Consider the following 26,268-nt stretch of genomic DNA (forward strand, 5'->3'; position numbering starts at 1 on the left):
CATCACCTCGAACAACTTTATTTACCATTTCATCACAGAAACAATTTCAAAGCAATATTCCCGCATAAAAAGCCCTCAACGAGTTGTCGCCATTACTAAAAGGGAATGCCAACAAACGTTATCCTCTTGACTAACGCGATTCCCAATCCCAAATAAGAGTAAAGAAATTAATGTCTCTAAATGCAAACCTTCCCAATCCCAGAGTCCTCATCTCTCACAAATTCGCTCCCCTTGCTCTCCCACACTCCCAGGAGTAACATCATTTTCTTTGGTCGAGAAAGAAAACAAAATTACCTCTTTTGCACCCACGTTTTCCTCCCACGTGCCCCCGACACCAGTACTGCTCGAAATTTGCATATCCCGTAAGGAACAAAGAATCCCGCGGTCCCTGGTGGAACTTCACGCCGCGATTGCATTCACGGTTGCGTGCAGCATATTAAAACCAGACCGACCCCCAACCCCTGCATGAAGACTGCGGTTACCATTTCGCCTGTAGGAGAAACCATCGAAAAGGTTAATCCTTCACCCGGCTGTCAGGAGAATATTAATTACAGCGAAGGACATTTCCCAGCGGTCGCCTTTTATATGAATGCTCAGCTCTGCGAGTCATTTATCAACGATTACTAGCGCGATCGATGAAAGGTGGGAGGGTAAAGTCACATTGACTTTAACCCCATCGAATGTTGAATTGCGGCGATCATGGTATGTCGGCGGTTTGCTTTGATCCTGACGCATGGAGTATCTATTTTCGACAATCCTACAATTTAATCAGGCGAACGACCATTTAGCCATATTGGATACTGATGCAATCAGTTTCGCGCGATTATGTAACTCTGATGTGTTTTATTGAACGAACATTTTCTTTGAATGTTAGATACCAGAAATGCGTTGATTTGATGTGTGATTAACTTCAAATTCGGTGTTTACAGTAGAGTGACCTTTAATTTTTATTGGTAAAGATAGAAGCTAAAGCGATTTGTTCTCTAAATTATGCTACAAAATTGATTTTCATTGTACACTTGGGTTTAATTAAAAAATTACCGAAGATCAAAGTTGAAAAAAATGTTGCCTCTTTTAATGCCAACAAACGTTTTGTTTCGTATTATTATAAAAAATACTAAAAATAGAAATTCCAAAGTACTATAAAGATTAGTAAAAATAGAATCAAACAAATATTTTTTTGACATACACTCCAAAAAATGTTTCACAAAAATTGTGGAAATTTAAAGGTTTCATTAATTTTAGTCCAATGTTTGCCGGAAATTTCACTTTAACTGAAGAAATTAGTAAAGAGAGAAGCTGCAGAAATTTTTTCTCTGAATATGAAATACCTAAAACTAGAGACCACTTCCATTTAATAGGCACTATGTTCACCGCAAATTTCGTTTCAACTATGGAAATTATAAAAGGCAGAAACTAAACGATTTTTTTGTATCAAACACCCAAGAAACGATTTATATTTAATTCTCAATAGTATTTAGGCATTCTTTTTATACTGAAATTTCCTTAATTAGAGGAATTTTAAAGTGAAGATAGTGAACTGAAATAATGAAGGGACTGCAAGAGCCTCTAAAAATGCAGTCCACGAAAAACCTGGGAGATATCTTATGCCACTTGTTTTCCTAGAGGAATTATAAAGAGAATACGAAGGGATGCTGAAGAAGAACTTCCGGCACCGATTCGAAGGTGTTTAACCTTGCTTCGCTTCGTGGTCATCAAGAAATTGATTTATGGCACAGTCGCTCTCGAGGATCGCCGTGAGAAAGGAAAAACGTATGAATATTCCGTGACCCGGAAGTAATGGCCAACACCAAGGCAATTTGTACACGATTTTTACGCCGTGTCGCTTGACACTGACAAATTATTGCCGGAAGTTGTCTTTTAATCGGCAGAGAACAGCATGGAACGCTGCGACCTCACGAATATTGGAGGCGTGGCTTCGATGATCTTGTAAACGCGACAATTTATGACTTTCCTCTTCCTTCTTTTTCGGTGTCAAAATCCTATTTAATACCTTGTCTCATAACAGCCAATTTTAAGCATAATATGTTTTGAATATTAAATTAGATTATACAAGTGTATATGTATACCCTATCTTCTTTCATTTTTCATTTTTTTTAGTCACCCATAATTCGAAAACTAAGATACGTAGGACATTTGTATATTTATGTGACATTTTTTACTTATTTTAATGTACGTATATATTCACCCTCTGAAAAATTCATATGTATTTATAAAATGCTCTGAACAATTAATTAAGTATTACATCAAGTATAAAAACTCAATTTCAAGGGTTGGTAATGGGGATAACATAAAAATCATTGGTTTCTTTAAACTATTTTTATGCACTTTTGTTTAAATTTTATTTCGATATCTCTCATTATTTTCGATATATTCTATGAACAATATAATTCTACACTTTGTTAGAGTGGTAAATTCGCCCCCTAAAATTGAATTATGTCACAAATAAGAAATAGATGAAATGGATGAATACTTGCTACTTTTCTTGGAATTGCCGGATTCCTTAACACCTCTTTCAGTTGATCCCTCAAACATACCTCATAACACATAGATGTGTACACCTATCATCAACGCACACCTTAAAAATAATGATCCTTGGAACGACTAGTTCTGGTACAAATAATTTCTACTTAATTAAATCGAGACAACAGCATTTACTGGCTATAAACTCATCGCTGTTTCTACCACTACCTCGAAAGATTCTTCCTTCTTTCAGTCCCACTTCTCCTGAGATAAAAACGATTTCTTAGTTCACTAAGTCTCTTAGTTCTCAGTTCACTAACAAGGGAACTACCCGAAGTGATAATCTCCGATTTTGATACAACTTTGTAGGTTGGTAGAGAAGCCAAAAATATGCGACACATATTTTTTTATATCGGCTATATTCGATGTTAAAGGGGTGAAAACAGCCCCCAAAGTCAGGGGTGGAAAACATATTTGATCTCCTATCTCGAAAACTATTAACTATAGAAAAAAAGTGTAAATTGGGTGATTACGTATTTTTTAGCAACGAATCCATTTGCATAAATAGTTTTTCAAAATACCTATTTATTTAAACAATATATTGAAAAATGTCATATTTTTGTTAATTTTTCAGGTAAAATGTTAATCGATTTTCTCGCAAATTTATGTGTAGATACTATATATCAAAATGCAAGATACGGATATTTTGGAATTTTGAATTTTTGCCTTATGGGAAATATGGAAAGGAAATGTGAAAAAGGGATTCATAGTGTATACTTTTATACGTCAAAAATGGTTGAAGTAGGGAGGGCGTAGTGAGTAATTTGGGCCTTCCACCTTCATAAATGAGAAATAAACAAGCTAGGAAATAACATCGGTCATACTGAAAAATCCCAAAATGAAATCAGTCCTCCTCAGAGATTTTTGCAAACGTAAAGGATATTAGGCCCAAACAAATTTAGCCTTTGATTATGGTCCAATTGCTCTCATACTTGTAGGTTTAAGGTTTTGAGCGTGTTACAGATAACTGACGCTTCAAGTCATCTATCCTTTTTATGACAGTTACTTGCTCCGCCCCCCTGATTAGTTCAGCGGCGATAGAAATCTGAACAATTCAAGAAATAATAGGAACCTTTCAAGCTAACGTAAACAGCAGTGCAAATAAGTTTATAATTTTTGCTTCAGCCAACAGTTTTTCGCCGCGCTCGCGTCGATCATCATCAGCTGTGCATTGGTTTCTAACGTTTTAATGAAATATTTACAACATATATTACTACATAATGGTGAAAACATCATACAAATATATAATTTTCCCGGAATAATTCGTTTCAGGGCTCGTTTCCACAGAAAACACGGATAAACTGTGAATGTAATTATTTTGTTTATAAGGCAAAAATTCAAAATTCCAAAATATCCGTATCTTGCATTTTGATATATAGTATCTACACATAAATTTGCGAGAAAATCGATTAACATTTTACCTGAAAAATTAACAAAAATATGACATTTTTCAATATATTGTTTAAACAAATACGTATTTTGAAAAACTATTTATGCAAATGGATTCGTTGCTAAAAAATACGTAATCGCCCAATTTACGCTTTTTTTCTATAGCTAATAGTTTTCGAGATAGGAGATCAAATATGTTTTCCACCCCCGACTTTGGGCGCTGTTTTCACCCCTTTAACATCGAATATAGCCGAAATAAAAAAATACGTGCCGAATATTTTTGGCTTCTCTACCAACCTACAAAGTTGCATCAAAATCGGAGATTATCACTTCGGGTAGTTCCCTTGTAAGTGTAAACTGTCCTCTAGAAAGTTTACATTAATTTTATCGTAATATCAAAATCAATACGCACCATCATCAGTTTCTCGTATTCCTCCTCGATTACGGTGCCATTGTAGTACCGATTGGCGGATTTCGTATCGGGATAATAAAATCCTCGTTTGCAGACGCATCGATAGCTGCCACGACGGAATCCGAGTCCTGAAATGGCGATACACTGAAACCGGAAGCGACGATTATGCCTCTATACAGGAGACGACTTCGTAAATGAAGTTACGAAAATTGGAGTTACATGCGGTAGCTAAAACGAAAAACTCGATTCCCCATCGGAGTAATTTCTCGAAACGAAACTTTGTGGGGAACTTCGATAACAAAAGTCGGAAGATAATAGTAGCTAATTTCGAATGCAATTAGGAAACGGTAATGACTGTAAAAATTAAATGGACCACCTTTAAGCTCGAGAAAATGGGAAAATATGCGAAGATTCGAAATTACTTTGCAATCTAATCTAATGTTTGGAATTAAAATTGACGATAAGTATAATGGCGATAATGACGATAGTTAATGTGAAAACTCGTATAACATAATGACAGACTGGTTAAATAAATACAATCAAAGTAGCAGAAAATTTGATGAAAGAATTGTATTTTTTCTTTCACTGACCTCTGTAGTTCTCTTTTTGCATTTGTCACTGGCTGCAAAAATGTTCAACTGCGTAGATCCAAGTGGTAAAGGACACTGATCTATGTCCAGTCTGCGCAAATCTATGTCTATTCCACTTGTCCCCCTGAAACAACGAATTCTATTATGTAGATAAAAATTATCCTTCTGTAACAATTGTAAAAAATATAAATCACAGAAGATGAAGCGAATTTCACAAAAATTTCGTTAATTCTATTTGAAATTATTTATACTACTCTTTATTTTCAAGTTATAGTTCATTTATGGATTGAAATTCTGCAGTTCATTATAAATATATTTTGTATAATTTTATTTAAATAATTTAAATAATTATTTAAATACTAGAATGTTTAATGATTCATTTGTTTTTTAAATATATATTAAATGTCCAACAAATGTATGCATTAACTGTATTAATTTATTGTCACTTTATCATTAACTTATTTATTATTAAATACGATATGTGCGACGACTGGAAACCAAAATAGGAGGAAAATTCAATTTCTAGTCGATTATAGAAACAGCAAAAGCCTCTGTATCAAATTTTGAAACAACAATACTGTCGACATTTAAATAATATAATAGTGTTTTGGGGCATGTAAACAAGTTGCTCGTTAGTGTTTATGAAATAATCGAAGTAACAGTCCAGGACACATAACGTTTCATTCGACAAATTCGATCAGCAAATGTAACGTATCCATTAACCGGTTCTCGGTACAACGAGACGTCGTTATAGTGCATTGGGATAGTTTCACGCAACGACAAATACTAATGGGGTCACTGACTACATCGTGACACGTAACATAATTAATCATACTTTCCTGATACGCAAGGTATCATGTTTAAAACTGAATGCGACTGTTCCATTAAATTATGTATAAAAGGGTTTACGAAACATCATAAGATATCATAAGTACTTATTTAATAGAATTTAACGAAAAATAGATACAGAGAAATCATTTAGCTAACAAGACCACTTTAGGCTATTAGATATACACCTTTATCGTAGAGGCTACTTTCGCTACTCAATCTCTCAAATTTCAAAATCAAATTTTATACTCATAGTTTCACTGTGTAAATATAATCATCAAACAATTTAAAACTATTTAATTCGTGAAAAGTAAGATTATTTGATTTAACTCGATTTTTGTTTCAATATTAGTTGAGAATTTCATTGTAAAAGGTGTTTCTGAACATGTGAGACATTTTTGGAGGATAGGTTCTACGCACATAGACAATGAAAAGAGTTCATGTGGACATATGCCCGCAAGTGCATAGTTCTTTAGTGACACGTTATCAGGATCAGGAGGCTCAGCGTCTAACGCCAAGTAGTTGATTTTTTATTGCATACAATGCTAGCCCATTTTTTGCTTGCGTGATGTGCTATCTCCTTTAAGATTCTATGAGGCCCAGAGATTTGTTTAAATGAGTGGCACAGAGTAATAGGTTTTAAAGAACGTATCACATTGTACGCAATGCAAAATAGTGTATAACTACAAAACTAAGTATTTCCAGATATATGGGTATATGAACTATTGGGTTGTTCAGAAAGTAATTTCGTTTTTCCTAAGAGTATCGTTAGTAGCATTTTTAACAAAATTAATTTCCGAATTACCTAATATTTTCATTATCTTTGTGGCTAGAATCTATCCTTCAAAAATGTCCCATACGTTTGGAAACATCTTGTAGAAAAATTAATCTCCATTACAGAAAGTAGTAGTGACTTTGAGAATTGAGAAATACTAGTGTTTTGTTAAACCATTACCCTCTATATGTTTTAGATGCACTCAACAAAAATAAGTTCCAGTAGGTTCAAAATTAAATTCTACAATTAAAATAGTCGTAAAGTTTCTGTCTATAAACCTCCCTTGGAAGCTTGCCCCAAATATTAAAGACAAAGAAACATCCTAGTTTAAATTTCACTTCCTACTGCAATCGAACATTAATCAGCTTCACTCGTTTTGGTGAGATCTCTTCGTGCTATTGTCATTCCAGCAAGTGAAAGCGTATGCATCGGAAGAGGTACCGTGACCGAGCTTTAGTGCATAATAAATTGATTGGCCGATCGATGATAGCTTTACGTGTGCCATCCTCAGTGTTTGACACCGGGCTCCATTATGCAGGACGAGTGGGCAAATTTCGACGTGGGTAACGCTGTTCTCGCTTGAGTATGATTTTCAGCCAATTACGAAGCTCCTTTCACTCCATTGGACGAGAATAATGCCGCCACTTTGATCTCGTTGCTTCCTCTTGTCAGTTTCGGGGCTGCTTGGTCAATTTAGATACGAAAACACTGGGGTGCACGTTATTCTTGTCATTCAATCTACCGCTATCAGTAGGTACTATGTTCGCGGCTATTGTCATAGACATTGATATGCTTGAAATAAGGGTAATTGGTCATTCAATGTTGGCTGTTCGTGTCTAACAGCCTGTTTAGTGGGCGTGGTCCTATGAGACAGGAGTGGCTAAATTTGTAAATGACTAACTCTTAGGCTCTAAGTTCCTGTATAGCCTTAATTCCACGTGTCCTTGATTCTCGTGGCCTATATTTCCTGTGCCAAAGGTTCCAATATATGAAGCTTCCGCTGTTCCAAGCTTTTAAATCCCAGTTTCCTATGTTATAATGTAAATTCATATGTTCTAAATTTCCATATTTCCAAACCACTTGCTATAATATGCACTCTTGTCGACACTTTTCCGTATACTGTACCTACATCCCGTTTTTAGTTCGCAACTTACTGTATCCTACACTCCTATTAGCCAAGTTTGTACATTGTATGTATGGTGTAAGTTCCTTTCTCCGAATTTCTGTGTCTAAGTTTCTACATCTAACATTCTTGTACCCCAAGTATACGTACTGTGTGTACCTCCCCACGTTCTAAAGTCCCCTGTTCCGAGTTCCTATATATCCCTGTCTATGCATCAGTATTGCACTTACATTGCCGCACTCAAAATGTGTCGCCTAACGTACCATACCTCAATGTATCCTTCGCATTCTATCTAAGTCTCTGCATTACAACTTTCTATGTCCTAAATATTATAGCCCAGATTCTTGTGTCCCAAGTTGCCATTCCCTAAATTACAACACTTCAAGTTTCTACATCTCCCGTTTCAATGCTGCAGTTCCCAAATCGTGAACTTCCTCTGGTCTGTATTTCACATCCTAAATATTTAAATTCTAAGTTTCCAGTTCCTTAACTTCATACATCTTAAATTTTCACGTCCGAAAATACTGCACCCGAAATTCCCATATCTCAATTTCCTTGAAACCCTTCTATTCTCATGAAACAGTACCCAATTCTGCTTCGTTCCCTCTCGGTAACTCCATAAAGGGATAACCAGTTCAATTTTGTACAGCGAGAACAGCTTTTCCTCCGCACTTCGTTACACCCAGCGAAACCAACAACGTTCTATTCGAGGCAATTATCGAAACTGCATTAGACGCTGAGAACGCTGCTGGCTGAAACGGCAGGATAATCGAGCTTGCACGCGGGATTTAAATCGCAGCAATTAACCCCAACCCTCCTTGCGCGTCAGATGAAAAGGCCAGAAACCGTGGAAAACGAGGAAAAATGTGTGGCATAGAAGGTGGATGCACTCCTCCACGCTATTAAGAAGAGATCGTTTAGCGATAACGTTAAAGCAATTTCATTAAGAAGAGGCTGAAGGTTGCTCGAAGCCCTTGTGAAAAGCATCAGTACCACTGTTAATGGATGTTCAAGAAAATAAATTGCTCCTTTGTACGGACCAGGGACCTGGGATTTTCCAGAGAACCCAACTGAAAGTGAAATTATGATTCATTAAATCCACTTTCTATTTTGTATCTTTGTTTATTCATAATTAGTGGAACAATATGACCACTACCATGACTTATCACGATATATGTTTCTCATAATCAAGCTACTTGTAAAACTAATCGTGTATAATTTTTTGAGTATTTTCCATGTTCAATGAAACTGTAATGTTTTCGTTACGAATTAACAAATCTCTAATGTACTTATATGAAGGCAGATGAAATCAATTTAAAAATTAATAGTTCACGTTTATCTTGTTTCAGACATAAATAAGATTTCCCACAAGTGTCCAAGTAATTTCAAAAGATGATGAATATAAGAGTATAAGCTCATAACAAGTACTGCGTTGGGAGTTTTGTCATGAATTTCAATGCAATATACACAGATATAATTCTAGAATTCTAAATCAGGGAATGGTACTAGGTGGTGGTCACAAAATACTCGCCAGAATACCCGCAAACTAATATTTGCGTGAGGGTGCTTGGCGCACTTGATACTCAAAATTTAATTAACAATCGCTTAATGACTAGCCGCGCTTGCCAATTTCATTTAACGAAAGGATCAGATTCTCGAGTCGTGGTGCCAGTATCTGCTTTTGCGGAAGGTAATTTCGACTCACTTAGGTAATGCCGTCGAGGAGGAAGTGAAAATAACAAAAGGAATTATTCGTAGCCGCAACAGACGGTAAAATATTCGCCGTGAGTAACGGGAAAAAGGAATGGAAAATAGAGGTTGCAGAATGTGCCACTAAGCTCTTTCTTTCTCTGTCTCCATCACTTTCTCTTTTTCTCTCTGCTCTTCTTTGATGGCGCAGGAGTTCTTCGGTAAACTGCAGAAAATGATAATAAATGGAGAATGATACTCCGTTACTGGTGAAAAAGAGACTTAAGTGTCACTAATTAAGCGTTGCAGTTCAGAGTATGTGCGGGCCATTTCACGCGAACTCGACCACTTGTGTATCTAGATGTCTGGGATTTTGATGATTTTAAAATACATTGTAGTCCATGTGCAATTAAGGGGAATTGAGTCATCATTTTGATAACTCCAAAATTATTTAAGAAATACAAGCTCCTAGAGTTCACAGTTTTTGCCAATTGTTACGACAACTACCTTCACCTTTGAATAAACATCTTTGACTCTACTAAAGACACAAAATTCATTTGTTTTTCTTATTATTGAAGGATGTAATATCTAAATAAATTTTTTTCTTATTTTAAAGAAGATTTTTTCAATACAAAAGAAATAAAAATATCTTTGTTTTGCAAATTTTAAATCCAGTTCAAGTATCAAAAAATTTGAAAAAAAAAAAAAAAGAAATCGGCATTCTCTGATGTTTCTTCTTTCGATTCCAATGTTTCAATCGCAGAAAATGAAGAACTGTAATTAGGGCAAATCGGCGAACTTAACAGTGTAACTTAATTGTTAGCACCTACCTGAATCCGAGTACACCGTGACATTTGCCAACGAAAGAGGAAAGACTAGAGAATGCGGACATATTGTTTTCAAATTTTTTGATACTTGATACTTTCATAAATCATGAAAAATGCAAAGAAGATTTAGCAATATTTAGAGAATATAAATTTATGTAGAGAAAAATTTGTGCATTTTTGGATGACAAACTTGAAAGGATTACTATGTAAATAGATTTTGTGATATTATTAGCAATCGAATTATCAATTTATTATGACGTGGTACGTCAAATCTCAATGTGTTATAACTAATGCAAATACACATACTCTTGTATATAAAAGTATTGTGCAATAATAACACATACCTACATATACATATAAATATACATATACATGTACATATAAATATGTATACATATAAAGAACCGGAAACTGAGGACACTTAGAATTCGGACCAACCGTGAACCACAGACGCATAGGGTTCTCAAAACAGATTAGAAACTGTGGATCAGCAGGACTCTCAATACTGATACCAGAAATGAAGCAGAAGAGTTTATTTCTTTGACAACTAAAGTGAATCTAAAATAAAAAGATACCAAAGAATGGAACATGTTTGTCAACAATCTTTTACGCTCTATGTGTAAGAAATGAAAGGATTGGAATAGACAAGCTATAACGAATAGGAAAAAAATAAACAAATGTCATTTAGCTGTTAATTATCGTGTATTTTGTTATACATTTTTTACACATTTTGTTGTGCTTAATAAACTTTATTTTTGATAATTTTATGCAATCAAATACAGGCTAGATTTATAAGGCTTTTTATTACACTGGATACGTTTTTTGATAAACAATATTCTGACGACTACGTCTGAACTTGCCTCGCTCATACGATAAATAGTTTGGACATATTCATCAGAAAACACAGCCACTGTAATCACAGACTAAGGCGAAAAACCATGCTGCAACAATTTAAGAGTAAATTTCAAACAGTCCAGTACAGAACCTTTTGAACCCTGTTTCAGTGATTGTGAGTTAAAATGATTGAAGAGCGAAAAATAATTGCAACATATTTCATTAAACATCGAAATTCCACAAAACTGTTAACTGTTTTTTGGAAATACCTGTCATTTATAATTTCAAAGTCTATTTTAACAAGCTGTACCTGAACTCTTTTATGTTGTTTCTGTGATTCTGCTTCGTTACATTCGTTCGTCAACTTTCAACAAAAAAACGCGATTTGAATGAGATCCTTTTGTCATTTCTTATGCGTTATTGAAGCTCCAGTTCAACGCGACCAAGTTAATGCGACGTTAACGATTACATTTTTCAAGCGCACGTCAAAACGGCACAGCACGGCAGTTTATGCATTCGCGTCTCGCAGACCGGAAATCCTCGGAACAGTGCAGCATCCGAAGGAAGGAACGAATAATGTTATTTGCATAGCAACGATAACATCGTAAATCTCTCCGTTTGATTTATATCCTCTATAAAAAATCACCACTCCAAACGACATTTCTTTTGATTTTTTGTTGACGCTGTCGAAATGCTTCTAAACAAAAGTTTACGCTGTATCCATCCACTTGATTCGTTTCACTTATTCTGTGTCAAATACCTTTTTCTTCATCTTCTTCGCTTAAAATTTGTACCTCAAAAAGTCACTTCGTATAATGAGAGAATGTCCCTCAGTGAGAGAAATTAAGGTAAGACAGGTTGGGTAAGATGACAAATGTTAGGTTTTCTTTTCATACTTACTTTTCATACTTCTCATACTTTCATACTTCATACAAAATTGCTGTATATGAGACAGGAATATAATTTAGTATAATAGAGTAAGTATTAAACAATTCGATACAAAATTAGAACGAAATTATCATCTTACAGTAAAATGTTTATTAGTTAAACGAATTTACTCAGAAATTAGTTTTTAATTTTTCACCAGAGATAACTGCAGAATTATTTGTTTATTTATATATGGTTTCCTTACTACTACATGTAAAATTGTTATGCTAAAATATTATTTTGCCTGTATAAGAAATAAAAAAATTTACTCTTATTTTCATTTAGTACCGCCAACTTACGCCGATTTCCCCCTAATTATTGTAATATTATTTTATGTACGTATTAATATTATAACATTAACATTTTACATGAGAACGACGATATACTGAATATTATAAAATGCAAAAATAAACATGAAATATTATATGAATATTGAATATTTACTTTTACGTGGAATATTGCATCAACTACATGAACAGCGTTAAGAAATTTATTCAACGTTCAAGACAATTTATTTAATCGGCTCAATATTGACAGTAATATTTATTTATTCCTTTCATTATTCGAAATATTCTAACATTGGCAAATCTGTTTCATCTTTTACATTTATTTAATCATTTCTCTATATATGTATTTAGATACTATATAAAACGCTCGAATAGTGGGGTATACAAGTTTTGAGATGATGTAACAGAAGAAAAAAGATTGAGAATGCAAATTGAAGTTTCATAATTATCGATGGATTTACTTTCCGCTCTGCCGTGGCTATATAAAAAGTGATTCCCTCTGACAAGATTAAACTCGATAAATTCCAGCGTTTCATACACGTACTGAGTAACAGTGATCATGAAGAAACGCAATAATGGATAAACCATTGAAGTGTTGAGACCCACGTTCAATCGACCCCGACGACTGAATGGAATTACTCGATTCGCCGATTGAAACGAAATGGACGCAGACCAGAGGCTCGTTCTTTAATTATTCAACGGTTTTCTATTAACGGCAAGAGGTTACACTGAGCAAAGAATTATTAGAACACGGAGCACCGTATTGGGAAAAGTTGCTTGTACGAAATTGCTTTGTGTCGTTCTAGAAATCCCTCCGAATAAATACTGAGAAACAATGCTACCTACTTTGAAACTTTCTACAGAATTCTTTTTCCATTCACTAGAATTTAGTGTAGTTCCGCCACCCGTTAAGAGTTCTGCCCTGTGTTCTAATTGTAAGATTATAACTACTAACAATTCAATCGGCGAGTTGAAGAACAGTACAAGTCTAAAATTGGCTATTTTCAAAGAATTTCAAAACTATATCTGGACCTGAGAACTAAAGTGTATTAGGTCACAGGAAAAAAGGGAACTTAATACGCTCTAACTTTGGTATCTAGACATGTAAAATGCATAGAACTATACGTGGGGATCAAATACAATAGAGACACCTCTATCCAAACTAATAGGAAGACAAAAGTGGCCGGATAATAGAACAATCATTTTCTTTTCTATTAAACTTCATTTATTTAAGCAGATATGAACAAAATTGATAATCTATTTCAATTTTTATGAATCTCATATTCTTTTCTCTGCTAAATCACTAAATCACATAGTCGTAGAACATTCAATACTACGTATTTGTTTTATAATATTTGAGATTGTAGATTCCTTGACGTCATGTATTCTTCTCAATTTCCTTGCATTTTCATCACTTTCGAGGTCTTTCAATAATTATAGTCAAACATTTCAATTACCTGTAATTATGATACACACTCTGTTAGTTTCTGAATTTCCATATTACAATACAATTACAATACTGAATTACCATGATTACAATTTGATCGACCAAATACAGGGAACAATGTATTACATTGTACGTAAACATCGCTATGATATGCTGTTTGGATAACAGAACATCCGAATAATAGAACGTTTGGATATTAAGATATTCGGATAATAGGTGTTGGGATACGGGAATTTCTACTATATCTCAAAGTGTGGCTTTTGGACATGTACTGTTCCTCAACTCACAGATTTAATTAACGTAATTTTATTGGAACGCTCAAAATAACAGCTCGCAAAAAATGTTCGAATTTGTTCGTATCTTTTGGTAGGCATACCCTGCATTATATAATTTGAAATAAAATAAGTACATACTATATTGTATATAAAGTGCTTATACGCATAGGGAAAAATTGTGTAGTATGTCGACCTTGACAAGATATTTCAAAGTCATCGAAATCGGTGATGGGTGTTCTTATCTACATAATTACCGAAAAATTTTGTTGACGTTTTTCTTCGTAAAATAGCAAGAAGAATATTAATTTTTCGAACTCCCCTGACTGATTGTTTTAGTAACAATATAATGTCTGATTTCGATGATATAAAAAAGGTCGTAAAATGAACGTTGGTGAAATAGCCGAAACAGGGAAAAGTCACTAAACTCCAAATCAGATTTCTAAAAAGTAATTTCCTGATCCCAACCTTTATTTTCAAATATATGACTTTCCTAGTCGAATTTCTCGAAAATGAAACGTCGAAGGAATCACACTCTTAATCATCGACACAGTTTATTTACAAGAACCATTCCACGTTGCTAGTTTTTTAAGTTATAATACTGGTACAAAACTCGGTATAATTGGTATAAAAATTGTAAGATGTAATATCGGTACAAAAAATCACGACTTATCGTCCCCTAGCTCCACGTTTTTGTTTTCGAAGGATTGGTTCTCACATCTACAGGAAATCACTAGGGATCGACAGCTCTAACTCGTAGATACGGAATCGATAGAAGTGTCGGACTGTGGTGAGCACGGTAAACCAGGGGTTACAGGGAGCGGGCATCAAGTATGTTAATTCGCGTCGTTCAGGCAGACCGCCAATTGGCGCGCGGATCATTAAACTTTGCCGATAATGGCCGAAGTAACACTTACGTGCTGGCGAAATGCGAACAACGAAATTTGAAGCCCATGCATACCATGGTGCGATCGGATTACCGCGTCCAATTTCGTTTTCTTTCCAGCTTTTTCTTCCTTCACCGCCTCGATTACCGATAACGAATTACTAGTGCGTCAGGTAAAGATCACTCTTCAAAGAGAAGAACTTCATAGGCGTAGACAAATTTGTGAACCAATCAAGTCGATCCATTTGAAGCGAAATTTAAATTTGGGAAACAAATTAATTTTATATAATTTTGTGAACTTTAACTTTCACTCATATTTTTCATTCTCATGTAAAATGAATTCTTTAGTGAGGAAACGAGATAACTTTATTTATAATAGAGATAAAATATTATCTTTATGATGACTTTTAAATATTATTGTATATTAAATGTTAACGAATTCCTTTGTTAATACAAAATTACATTCTCAAGTCTGACCGAAAATACGTATTTTCTTCTTTCTCTTTCCCTTGAAGTTATCCTCTACAGATAGAATGAATAATATAATATTATTATCACCAATTAGTCAACTCCAAGTTTATTCCCTTCACGAGGTATTTTCATTCGAGAAATGAAACTAAACTGGTAATTATATCTCAGTCTGGTCGCAAAACAAATCAGTCTCACAGTCCAGCCAAAAAAACAAGTTCCTGAAAAGATATATTAATGCATCCCCCTCCATTGCTCGTCATCTAATTCAGGAGTGTCATTTACATAGGGCACAGATTCGTAGGATTTAAATAGTGGCAATCATTATGATCCCAATTAATCAGAAAAGTATGCAGATTCCTTTCACTTAGTGAGTCTCAGGCTGAACAGTTATAGGTAATTGAACAGTTCGTAACAAAAGCAATCTGTCAAATTTAACAATTTTTTTAATAAGAACACATTCCAGTGTTCTTGTTATTATGTTTGGAGTGATAATAGAGTGCAATTTTAATTTAGAAATGGTCGCTATGCATTTGAAAATGAATGGTTCTGAGAGAGCCACAAGATGGTATAATTCACACTTCAATGGTTAATTAGTTACATTAAAAGTAGATTCCAAAGAGTTAAATTCAATCATTTTTCATTAATTTCATCAGGAGTCCCTCAGGGATGTCAATCCCATATTTAACAAAACACTCTCTAAAGCGTATCTCATAATGCATCAATCTAATTGTTTATTTCTTTCAACTTCGCTTTCATTTCGTTCTTGCGTTTTTTAATACAACACTGTGTATTATGTATGTATGAGTTTATTCTATATAAATAAATAATTAGTTTTTCTCTAGATGTATACGTAAGAGTCATATGAAAGTCATGGTCGTTTTTCTAAACAGAACCCTATATTTTTTCATGTACATATCGAATCTTGTTGTTATTCTACATAAAAAAGTACGAGGGTAACGTGGTCGAAGAGTGAATATATCATGAGATACAGAGTGTGATAGAAAAGCGTTTGAACATCTCTTTTAAAAAAGACAATTATTCAAAATTTCTCGCGAGGTACAATTTTTCGGTCATATTGCCCTAACACTTTTTCAGTAGAATAACAAAATTTGATATATATATATGGGAAAAAAGGTAAGATTCATATAACCTTTACGTGTCCGTCTGATTATAACAAAAAAAATATGGTTTATTACAGTTGTGTGAATGTACAAAGTTCACCTAAAAAATATTGGCAACAATTTTTTAATCAAACACAAAAACCTATAGTTATTTAAAAATATTGTAGTTTTTGAAAAAGTAAAATACTACCATATCAAACCCATCCAATTTTCTCATGTTTTCTACTAGTACAATATCATTTTACATTTCAAAAACTACAATATTTCTAAATAACTTCATATTGTTATGTTTGGCCAAAAAACTATTTGCCAGTGGTAGTATATTCTCTACAGAGTGTTTCTAAACATGTGTGACATTCTTAGGGGGTATATTCTAGACACGAAAACAATGAAAAGGATTCGTGTGAACGCAGGTCCGGATACACCTAATTTTTTATTTATATGCTATTTTATATTGCGTACGCTGTGATACTTTCTTTAAGACCTATCACTGCGTGCCACTCATTCAGTGGCCGAAAATATTAAAAATCCTTTACGTCACATTATTGAGGAAGTATCTATCTCATCTAGGTCTGTGTATTTCAAATTCCAAAACGGAACCAAAAGATCACAAAGTCGTAACAGTCGTAACACATTGAATTAAAGGTTGTAGGAATAGAATATTTAACTCAAAAGTTAACGAATACACCAAAGATCCAATCGCCTTAACGACTGGTTACTCAATAATTCATCTTCGCACTCTAACATCCTCAACTTCCTCGGTTGCGTCCCCTTGCTTATTCCTACCAATCCCAGGTTTTTATTTCGGGGCCTCAGTAACCCAATCATTCATAGAAAAATACGAGTCCCTTTTGATGGGTAGGGTGCTGAGATTATGAACGAACAGGGGCTGTTAAAATTCTCCCACAAGATTATCCATTTAAAACGTAAACCCACTTCTGTCGCTTTTTCTAACTCTTTCATCGTCCTGTTCTCACCCCTCTCCATTTCTGAAAAGTTGTTTTCTTCAAGAATAAATCGACCAGCGATCTTGGTCGGGGAACGTAGTAATACGCTCGCAGAGAATGCTCAAAGTGGTGCATTAATCGACGAAAGTTGCCCCCAGGAACGAGGAATTAAACGGGGATGTTTTCCTCTAATGAGGTATCCGATCGTTTTAACCCCGCCGAGGACACGGAAGATCCTTCTCCCTCTCACGCTGAATTTCTGATAATTTCCAGGGAATTTGGTCGGTATGGCTTGGGTAGTAGTCGAGAACGAAATTTTATGTGTTTCAATGTAATTAAAAGATTTTGTTAGAAGAATATTTGAGTCAGAAAATTGCAATTTCCAGCCATTTTTGATTCGATTTAATTTACAACAGGAATATTTGCTGATCTTTGTAACGCTCAGGAAAATGCTTTTAGTAATTTTGAAGTAAAGAGTTTTCGGATACAGGGAAGAGTGAACTGCATTTGATGATGTCTGTATACATATGCAACTTTGATGACAGAGCTCACTTCTTGCGCTGTTGATTTGTTCTGTGGACTTTCCTGACCCTAGTGACTGTAAGCAAGAATATAACTTCTTTTCTGTTGACTTCTAAACTTAAAAATAATGAAAATAGTATCTGAAATTTTGTAAAATTGAACACTCTGTAACTGAAGAGTTGATCGACAAAGTAAGCTTTGCATACTCATGCAAAGCAACATTGCATAAATATGACTTGAGATTGGAATTTAAGGAATATTATGAATACATTTTAGCAACTAGTTTGCAAAATTGCTTACTTATAAGAACGGACACTAGATATGTACTATGTCTTGCAATTTGATTGTATAATTCAATTTTGATCGACGACTATTCAATCCATATGATCTCTATACAATATTAGAAATAATTATAAAATTAACTATTAGAAAAAAGAAAGAGAATTCCTTTATAAAAAAACATTTTTACTATTTTGCAATCCTCCTGTTTAAGAATAAGTATCCTGAGTCTAATTCTAATTATCACTTTCGAATTTTAATTAAGTACATATTCTTTGTATACAGCTGAACAATAATTACAATAACACTTTGATTTATTTGTCTAATTTTAGAACGGCAGTGTACTTTCCAAGTTTCCTTAAAGCTTTGAAAGCTTCCCAACTATTTTTGTAATTGATCAAAAATTGTTGAAAGATAAATATTAACTAGAAATATACTTTAATTATAAACTTACTACTTCAATAATGCATCATCATAAAAATTTCGCATTAAATAAAATTCATAGACCGGAATATAACAGTTGAACAAATGTTACCTTTTTATTTCTCTGACCTACTCCTTTAACCCACAAATAAAACCGAGATAAATATAAAATTACTTCGAAAATCACGGAAATAACCAGAATGTCCCGTAAGCAATTTTCACCACAGAAACGATCATATCTTCAATCAAAATCTTGTTTTATTTTCCCGAAAAGTTCAACATAATATCGGTTGCCTTTCTCCTTTTTCCTTTTTTCAGAAGGAAACTTATAATTTTGAGAATCAGAGTCACGTTCTAAGGTAACGTGACTGCGATGGCTAAGAGAAGGGACCTCGCAACTCGTATCGATTTCACGCTCCGATTACGTAGCGACAGTTGCCGATTTTCCCACGGCTTTTCTCAGAATCGTGTAAGCCAACTGAGGTAATCGTAGCCTCGAATGAAAAAGAACGAGTAAAGCGCGTCGCGAGATCCAGGCGCGAATCCTCTTGTCGCGAAATTCGTCGAGTTTCTGCTTTCCGCTCTGACTCCTCTTCTCTTGGCACCCAAGCGGGTTTTTCGTTAATTTCAGCCGCATGTTTGTTCGCGCGAACTATGCGTCGCCCGTGACAAAGACAGCAACTGTTGGACCAAAGAAACTTTCGGTTCATTTTCCGACAGAAAATGAACTACTTAATAATACAAATTTACTTTGTAACACCAGAAACTACACCGCAAACTGTTTCAGTATAGAATTCCTCGTTCAAAGCAACAGGGAAAATCAACGAGACTCGCTTTCGCTAATAGTTCCCTTATTTCTGTGGCTGTAAAGCAAAATGACTTATGTAAATCATATTCCTAAAAAAATTTGAATTTCATTTAATTTAGCTTACTTATATGATAAACTTATTAGCTAGAATACAATTTAAAATTGTAAGGATAATGAGATATCGCTGACAAGAATTGTCACAATTTGAAATAAAATTCTTGAGTAAAAAGCAAATTTTTATGTGAAGAATTACTTAATTAAAGTGTTACGAGACATACTTCAGCTAAATATACGCAAGAACGTATGATTCAAAATTACAAATAATAATAAACTTATGTACTAGAAGATATCTGCTCCAAATAATTAAATGGAAATTGATAATGCCTAATGTGTAACAATTTTCCTGCGGAGATGTTAAATGATGCGTTTTATTAAATGACATAATTTGAATATACAAAGGAGTAAATTATTTGAAGCTAGAGAAAGGCATAATGTAAAAACTAATGAATATAATATATAGCATATGTAATGGAAAAAAGATCAATAGTTCCACTAATGTTTATAAAATTTCTATGTTCCATACAAAGTTCAATGAGACTTATTGTCAGTAAATATAATAGATGTTTTCCAAAATTCTAGTATAGAAATTTAAAAATTCGTCAATATTTCAAAATACATACATAGTGAGGCAGGCTACAGAATACCTCTTTGACATAAACGAACGAAGTAACATAGTATAGTGAATTATTTACGAAATGATTAGCATCATTTCTTAGATATTATATCCTTATCTAATTATAAGACCTGAAGATTAATATGCAGGAAAGTCTTTCGATTTTTGAAAAGTTGACTACTAACCAAAATCAAAAGCAGAACTGATTCATTTCAGGCTTCAGAAAGGCCTACTTAGAGTCAACGAGCTAAAATTGGTACTTTCAAAGAAAGAGCATTGGATACAAGAAACGTTTCTATTAAAAATTGAGAATATAATAAAACACAGTCCATAATACAAGACAGAACTTCAAAGCTCGAAATATATGTTTCTCGAAAATAAAATTTTCATACATGATCGTATGCTATTTCCTTTGACAAGCACAGATTCATCACGAACGAACGCGTAAGTAGCGAGTCCTCGGATGCTGAACACGGGTCATAATAAAATTATCAGCTCCCTCTCGGGGGAACTTTCTAATTAAGAGAGCAAGAGAAAAAGTATCCGCAGGGAATGACGTCTAAACGAAAAGTTCGCTACCCCTCGTAATGCACGCGAGCCCTGCCCGCTTGCGAAATATTTTCGCACACGATGACGGGCCTTTTCGCGAACTCGTGTCGCGAAAATCTCAAAACTTCTCGAACATGGAGGCAACTTTTAATCGGTGCTCGAGAACTCCGCCAACAACTGCCGGCCACAATTCACCGTGCCCCAAATACGATTTTCTTCGAGACAAGAGAATTCGTTGTTACTCTGTCCGAATTTATTTACCGCGACGATTTCATTTTCTTCTCCAACGAGGAGACATCGCACGATCCAACGGATGCAAATTTGTTTCGAGCACTATTTTTATCTCGTATTCGTGGCTCTTCATGCAGTTTTATACCGTTTTTCTCAGCAGCAGAGATTTAAATAAGTTATGACGAAAAAGGATCGCTGGGACACTGTTTTTTTCTGGTTTTTAAGGAAGAAGAATACGACACATTTTGGAGGTTATAATTACATGTGACTGTACGCGTATTTTCTTTTTATTTAGCCTGGAATTTGTTAAATGACGGAAGTTAGCAATAAAAAGGATGCTCGCTTGAGGGGAACATATAGAGGTAGAATGTTTCTGTATTATAATTCCTGACTGTGGACAAAAGTTGGTCTCTATATTGTTACTTCCATATAAAGTTCAGGAACTGTAATATGTAGCAAATAAATTGAGTTACATTTGCAAACAAAGAACACTAATTTTGAAATAATGCACGAAGTTCAAATAGCACAAAATTGAACAAATACAAATTCAAAAAGCAAAAATTCAAAATTTTATTTACTTCACTGTTCGAGTCTCAATTTGTTTCGTTTTTTCAATTTCAGAAAATTACATACAAAAAACAGTCCTCGCATATCTTGGAGAAAAGACATATCCATCATAGAGATTTTATTGCAGTCATATATTTTTCTTTGGTTTTCTAATCACGAATAACGAAGGCAGATATATGATCGCAACGAGATCGCGCATCGAAATATCGCTTGTGTGCATCGAGCCAGAGTTACCAGCATACTTTAGAGAAAAACATGTATTAAGTTTACCATGCATCTATTTATTCTTGCTAGAATTTAATACACGAAGCATATTAGTGTACTTTAGCTGCAATTTTGTTCTTCTATCGGAGAGAGTCTATCCAGTTTTTAAAGATACTCGTTCACGAGGAATAGCAATCGCTGGTATTGAAAAATACCTGGAACCTAAAGTAAAAAGTACTGGAGAGACAGAATTGTAAAAGAAGAGTTGACTTTGACACTCTTCAATTATATTTCAGAAAATCAATAGCTTTTTACTAATTTGTTAATTAAATAGATTTTTAAACATAAAACATGATTGAAACAAAGTCTAGATGTAAAAATAACTTTTAATATCTTTAGTAATAGGTATTTATGTTTCTTTTTATTTAAGCATTTGAAACCTCCAAGAAGTTTATTTAAGCTGTATAACAGAATTACAGTAACATGTAGAAATTCGCATAGAGGTACGAAGATATGTCGCACATCATTAGATTTTTAAATTACAATTTTGTAAAGAACTAAAGATACATGTACAGGACATAATATTTGGTTCAGAAATTGCTACTTCGATGCTTAGAGGTAGTATAGTTTACATTTCTTGAGGTTACTAATTAACCTTATTCGCTGTAAATCAAACCAGTCGCATTGCCAAACAATATGGTTTATGTCTTGTACTTCATATTCACATGCGCATTTTGAATCGCTAATAATGCCTACATGAGCAACTGATGCAACAAGATTATAATGATCTGTTCTACATCTATTGATTCTAACGATAAGCTCGCAGGAAATACCTTCATGAGCACACCATGGTACGGTGTTTACATTGTAGCAGTTTTTAAAGTAAGATTTTTCTGTAACAAATCCTTGCTGTTCAATAACATCTTGTGTTTGAATCTTTACTTGTTTTTTGTATTTTTGATCTAGATTAGTGTATGGAACTGCTAATGTTTTATTCATTTTGTGATATTATAGCAGCTTTGGCTATCAAGTTGGTATCTTCATTTCCCTGTATTCCTGTATGTGAAGGTATTTAGAATTTAATGGAGCAAGTATGGCTTTCTTGTAAAAGGATATGATATTTCCTTTTTGTATCCAATATATAATTTTTAATTTTGATTTCTACTTTGACAGTTTGAAGATTTTGCAGGGTACTTAAGGAATCTGCGAAAACGAAGATGTCGTTATTCGTATTTTGAACAGCAATATCCATGGCGTCATTTAAAGCAATGGATTCTATAGTGTACACAGATACACTATGGTTAAGACTTCTGCCAACTTGAATATCCTGTTTAAGACATGTATATGCTGTTCCAACATAAGTGTTGCCTAGGATTTTGCTACCATTCGTGTAAACTGCACATGTTTTACTTCTGAATAATATTTCATTTACCAAATTGTTTGGAGTTTTTGATTTTGTCGAACTCTCACTTAAAACGGTGTCAATGGGGATTTCGGTCATTGTCGTTTTATAATCGTGACAGGAAATATTATAATGATTTCGTGTATCGAGAGACCTGGCGAGGTCCATAATGCTTTAGACGCAGTGCCTTAATAGTTGTTTGCGTTTTCCTTTACTTTTTTCACATTTTTAGTGATAGTTTTATATTGATTTGAATGGTAGCGAATTATTATTCGACAAAACTTTGCTTAAATAACAATTGCAAAGGTATTTCGCTCGTTCTTGTATAAGTAGTAATTTGGATTCGGTAAAAATAACACTCGTTGGCGTTCTGTGACTTAGGATAGCTCTAATTGTAGTATATTGAACCTTTTCTATGGGTATTTATCTTTAATTTAATTTTAGTTTATCGATACCTTAATGATATTGTCGATATATCGAATTATTGATAATATTTCGATATTATAGGCACTTATCGATAAGGTTATCAATAACTGCACCTCTAGGTTTCCCATTTGCACAACGCCTACAGACTTGATGCACCTCATCTAAGCTTTTGGAAGGCATATCAGTCTCCGATAAGTAAATTACCATTAAGAGTGATCAAGCTGGAAAATATTTCCAGGAAAACTTATGTCCCACGCTCAAAAATGGCAGTGTTGTATGTTATCGTAGCATAAGTACAAATGCTCCTTTTTTAACAACGGAAGCAGATACATACTCGAAAATATTTTATCAAATGTACAAAATGCACTATGGAAGCAGTTAGGCATCTCTCAAATGTTCAGAACCTTTCTCTATATTCGACGTGCACAATAGCATTTGCATGCATGGCTTGGCGGCGCGTTGGATCATTGTTTTCGAATCTGGTTAAAAGTTGACTTATTTAATTGGCCTAACAGTCTATACACGCCGCGTAGTTGTAACAATAGGATTTTCCCTTGGATGTAGCCTACAGGATATTTGACAACAGGTGCCAGAAATTTTAGAAGGTGATTCTACATGCCAAAATAAGACGAAAACTACGAATGACAAAGTTATGTTTGAGACTTCGTTTCTAAATTATTAATTGTAGAAAAAGTGTCTAAAATTCGTCTGAAATGTTTGACTTAAAACTTATTCTACTAGAGATGTGCATTAGTTAAGTATAGCGAAGCCAGTAGAATAAATCTCGAGACTCGAGTCAAACATATTTCACGCGTTAATAACTTGGAAACGAAGCCCAAAACTCAATTTTGTTTTTCTTCATTATCGTCTTGTTGTAGCATGGAGACCCACTCTCTGAAATTTCTGACACCTGTTGTCGAATACACTATATGCATACCATCAAGAAAGCCGTTCGGGATTTGAAACGTTTACAGGCCAAAGTGATTAACTCCACTTTTTAAGTCTTGTACAACTTTAGTGACAAAGCACTTAATTGATGCTAACATTTAATATTTAAAATAAATATAAATAATATTGTTTTGTGGAGTTAATCGATTTAGCAACTGGACAGGACATTTATGTCGCCCGTCAAGCTTTATAATACAGAATGTTTCTAAGTATGTGAAATACAAAACACTTAGTTTTTTAATTACATGCTATTTTGTATTGCGTAAAACGCTAGCCCATTTCTTTCTTGCATGGTGTGCTATCTCCTTTAAGAGTCTAATGGGCTCAGTGGTACTCCGACCGTTTAAATAAGTAGCACACTGTGTTAGGTCTTAAAGAAAGTATCACGCCGTACGCAATATAAAACAGCGTATTACTGAAAAACTAATTGTTTCTGAACATACATGCACATGAACTTTTTTTATTGTATTCGTGTCTAGAATCTATGTTTTAAAAAATGTCCCACATGTTTAAAAACAACCTGTATAGTTCAAAGTCATGCTATTTACTTAAAAAAAAATTAGAAAGCTTACAGTGGGGTGCTAAAATATTAGATTCTCAGTTGTTAGAAGAGACTGCATCTGTTTACTTGGACATCAAGTGGTACTGTGTGATAGTGATTATTGCATTAACTAACTCTGTATATAAGCAACATATATTGTTTGGCATAGGGCGCCGATTGTTTATACATTATAAGATACACTAATGGTTCAGCTTAGGTGCCGATCCAAATTCGGCAACCTTCTTCTATATGTACGCAGAAAAAATTATGCCAATATTGCTTTACACAGGCGAACTAAAATAGTTTGAGTCATGTTATGTTATCACGACCGTACTTTTTGACTATACTAATCTTATCCTTAGGTGATGTCAACTGTTCATATACTACTGAACAGATGCCGTAGATATGACTTATTACTGTAAAGACAAAGCAGCTTGAGTATCTAAGCTGCTATGACTTGACTACATCAACCCGAGCACTTAAGCTAAAATGGCCGAAGTTTCCTGCAATTGTGGTGTTATTTTTTCCTCTTGGCATCCTACTAGATGTATGTACATACATAAACTTGCGATTTCTGAACCATTACGTATCGATGAAATATAGTGCTCCTGAGTTAGAGGACTGTCTAACATTACAAACTATTCAATTAATGTTTATTTCGTTTAATTTAGAACATGATACCAAACTTATAATTAGTAGTGTATTTAACTATATGTATAACTGTTCTTCGTTACTTTCATGTTCCAATCCTATTCTAAAATTGAGTTTTCACTGATTCGAAACCCTATACGTCTAGTCCCAAGGCTTTAAATTAACTTAATACTTATCTTATTATAGTTCCCAGCAGATCGATACTCCGTTTAACACACGCTCACGTTGCGCTCAGAATTTCGAAAGTTTCCAATCCATGTGACCGTTTCTAATCGATCAAACTCAATTTCGCGTAGTTCAGCGGCAGGGACACGACCAACAATTTGTCAATTAACAAAGTAAACGAGTTACGAGAACGTACAACAATGCGTTAAGCAACTTTGTTACACGTGACGTAACCTGTACCACATTAAAACATAATAACAATTCGGTAGACAGTCACGAAGGTGCCTTTATCGACTACGCGTGCTGCGCGCCAAGTGCTTACAATCTATCTTCTTGAGCACTTCTTTGTTCAAGGGAGGTACGTGCACCATCTTCTTCAACACATTTTAGTAGAAACAATCGTATTCCAGCTGATTCTATTACCACTTAAATCGCTCAAGTATTAAATCTCGCGTGAACGACAACGACAGTGCTCTTCGAAACTGGTGGGCAATACAATTGCTTGCGCCT

At 34.3% G+C, this 26,268-nt stretch overlaps 1 protein-coding gene across 1 annotated transcript in view; it reads right to left on the reverse strand.

Annotated features, from left to right (window-relative positions):
• The window catches only part of LOC143180498 (metabotropic glycine receptor), a 259,155-nt gene that overhangs the window by 121,836 nt on the left and 111,051 nt on the right, over positions 1–26,268 (reverse strand). The window contains exons 3-4 of the mRNA XM_076380259.1: positions 4,936–5,059; positions 4,346–4,489 (exon numbers count right to left, since the gene is read on the reverse strand). Of these exons, the coding sequence (XP_076236374.1) occupies positions 4,346–4,489; positions 4,936–5,059 (268 nt within the window). The remainder of the gene's footprint in view (positions 1–4,345; positions 4,490–4,935; positions 5,060–26,268) is intronic.

Source organism: Calliopsis andreniformis, chromosome 6 (assembly GCF_051401765.1).
Source record: "Calliopsis andreniformis isolate RMS-2024a chromosome 6, iyCalAndr_principal, whole genome shotgun sequence".
Lineage (NCBI taxonomy): Eukaryota > Metazoa > Arthropoda > Insecta > Hymenoptera > Andrenidae > Calliopsis > Calliopsis andreniformis.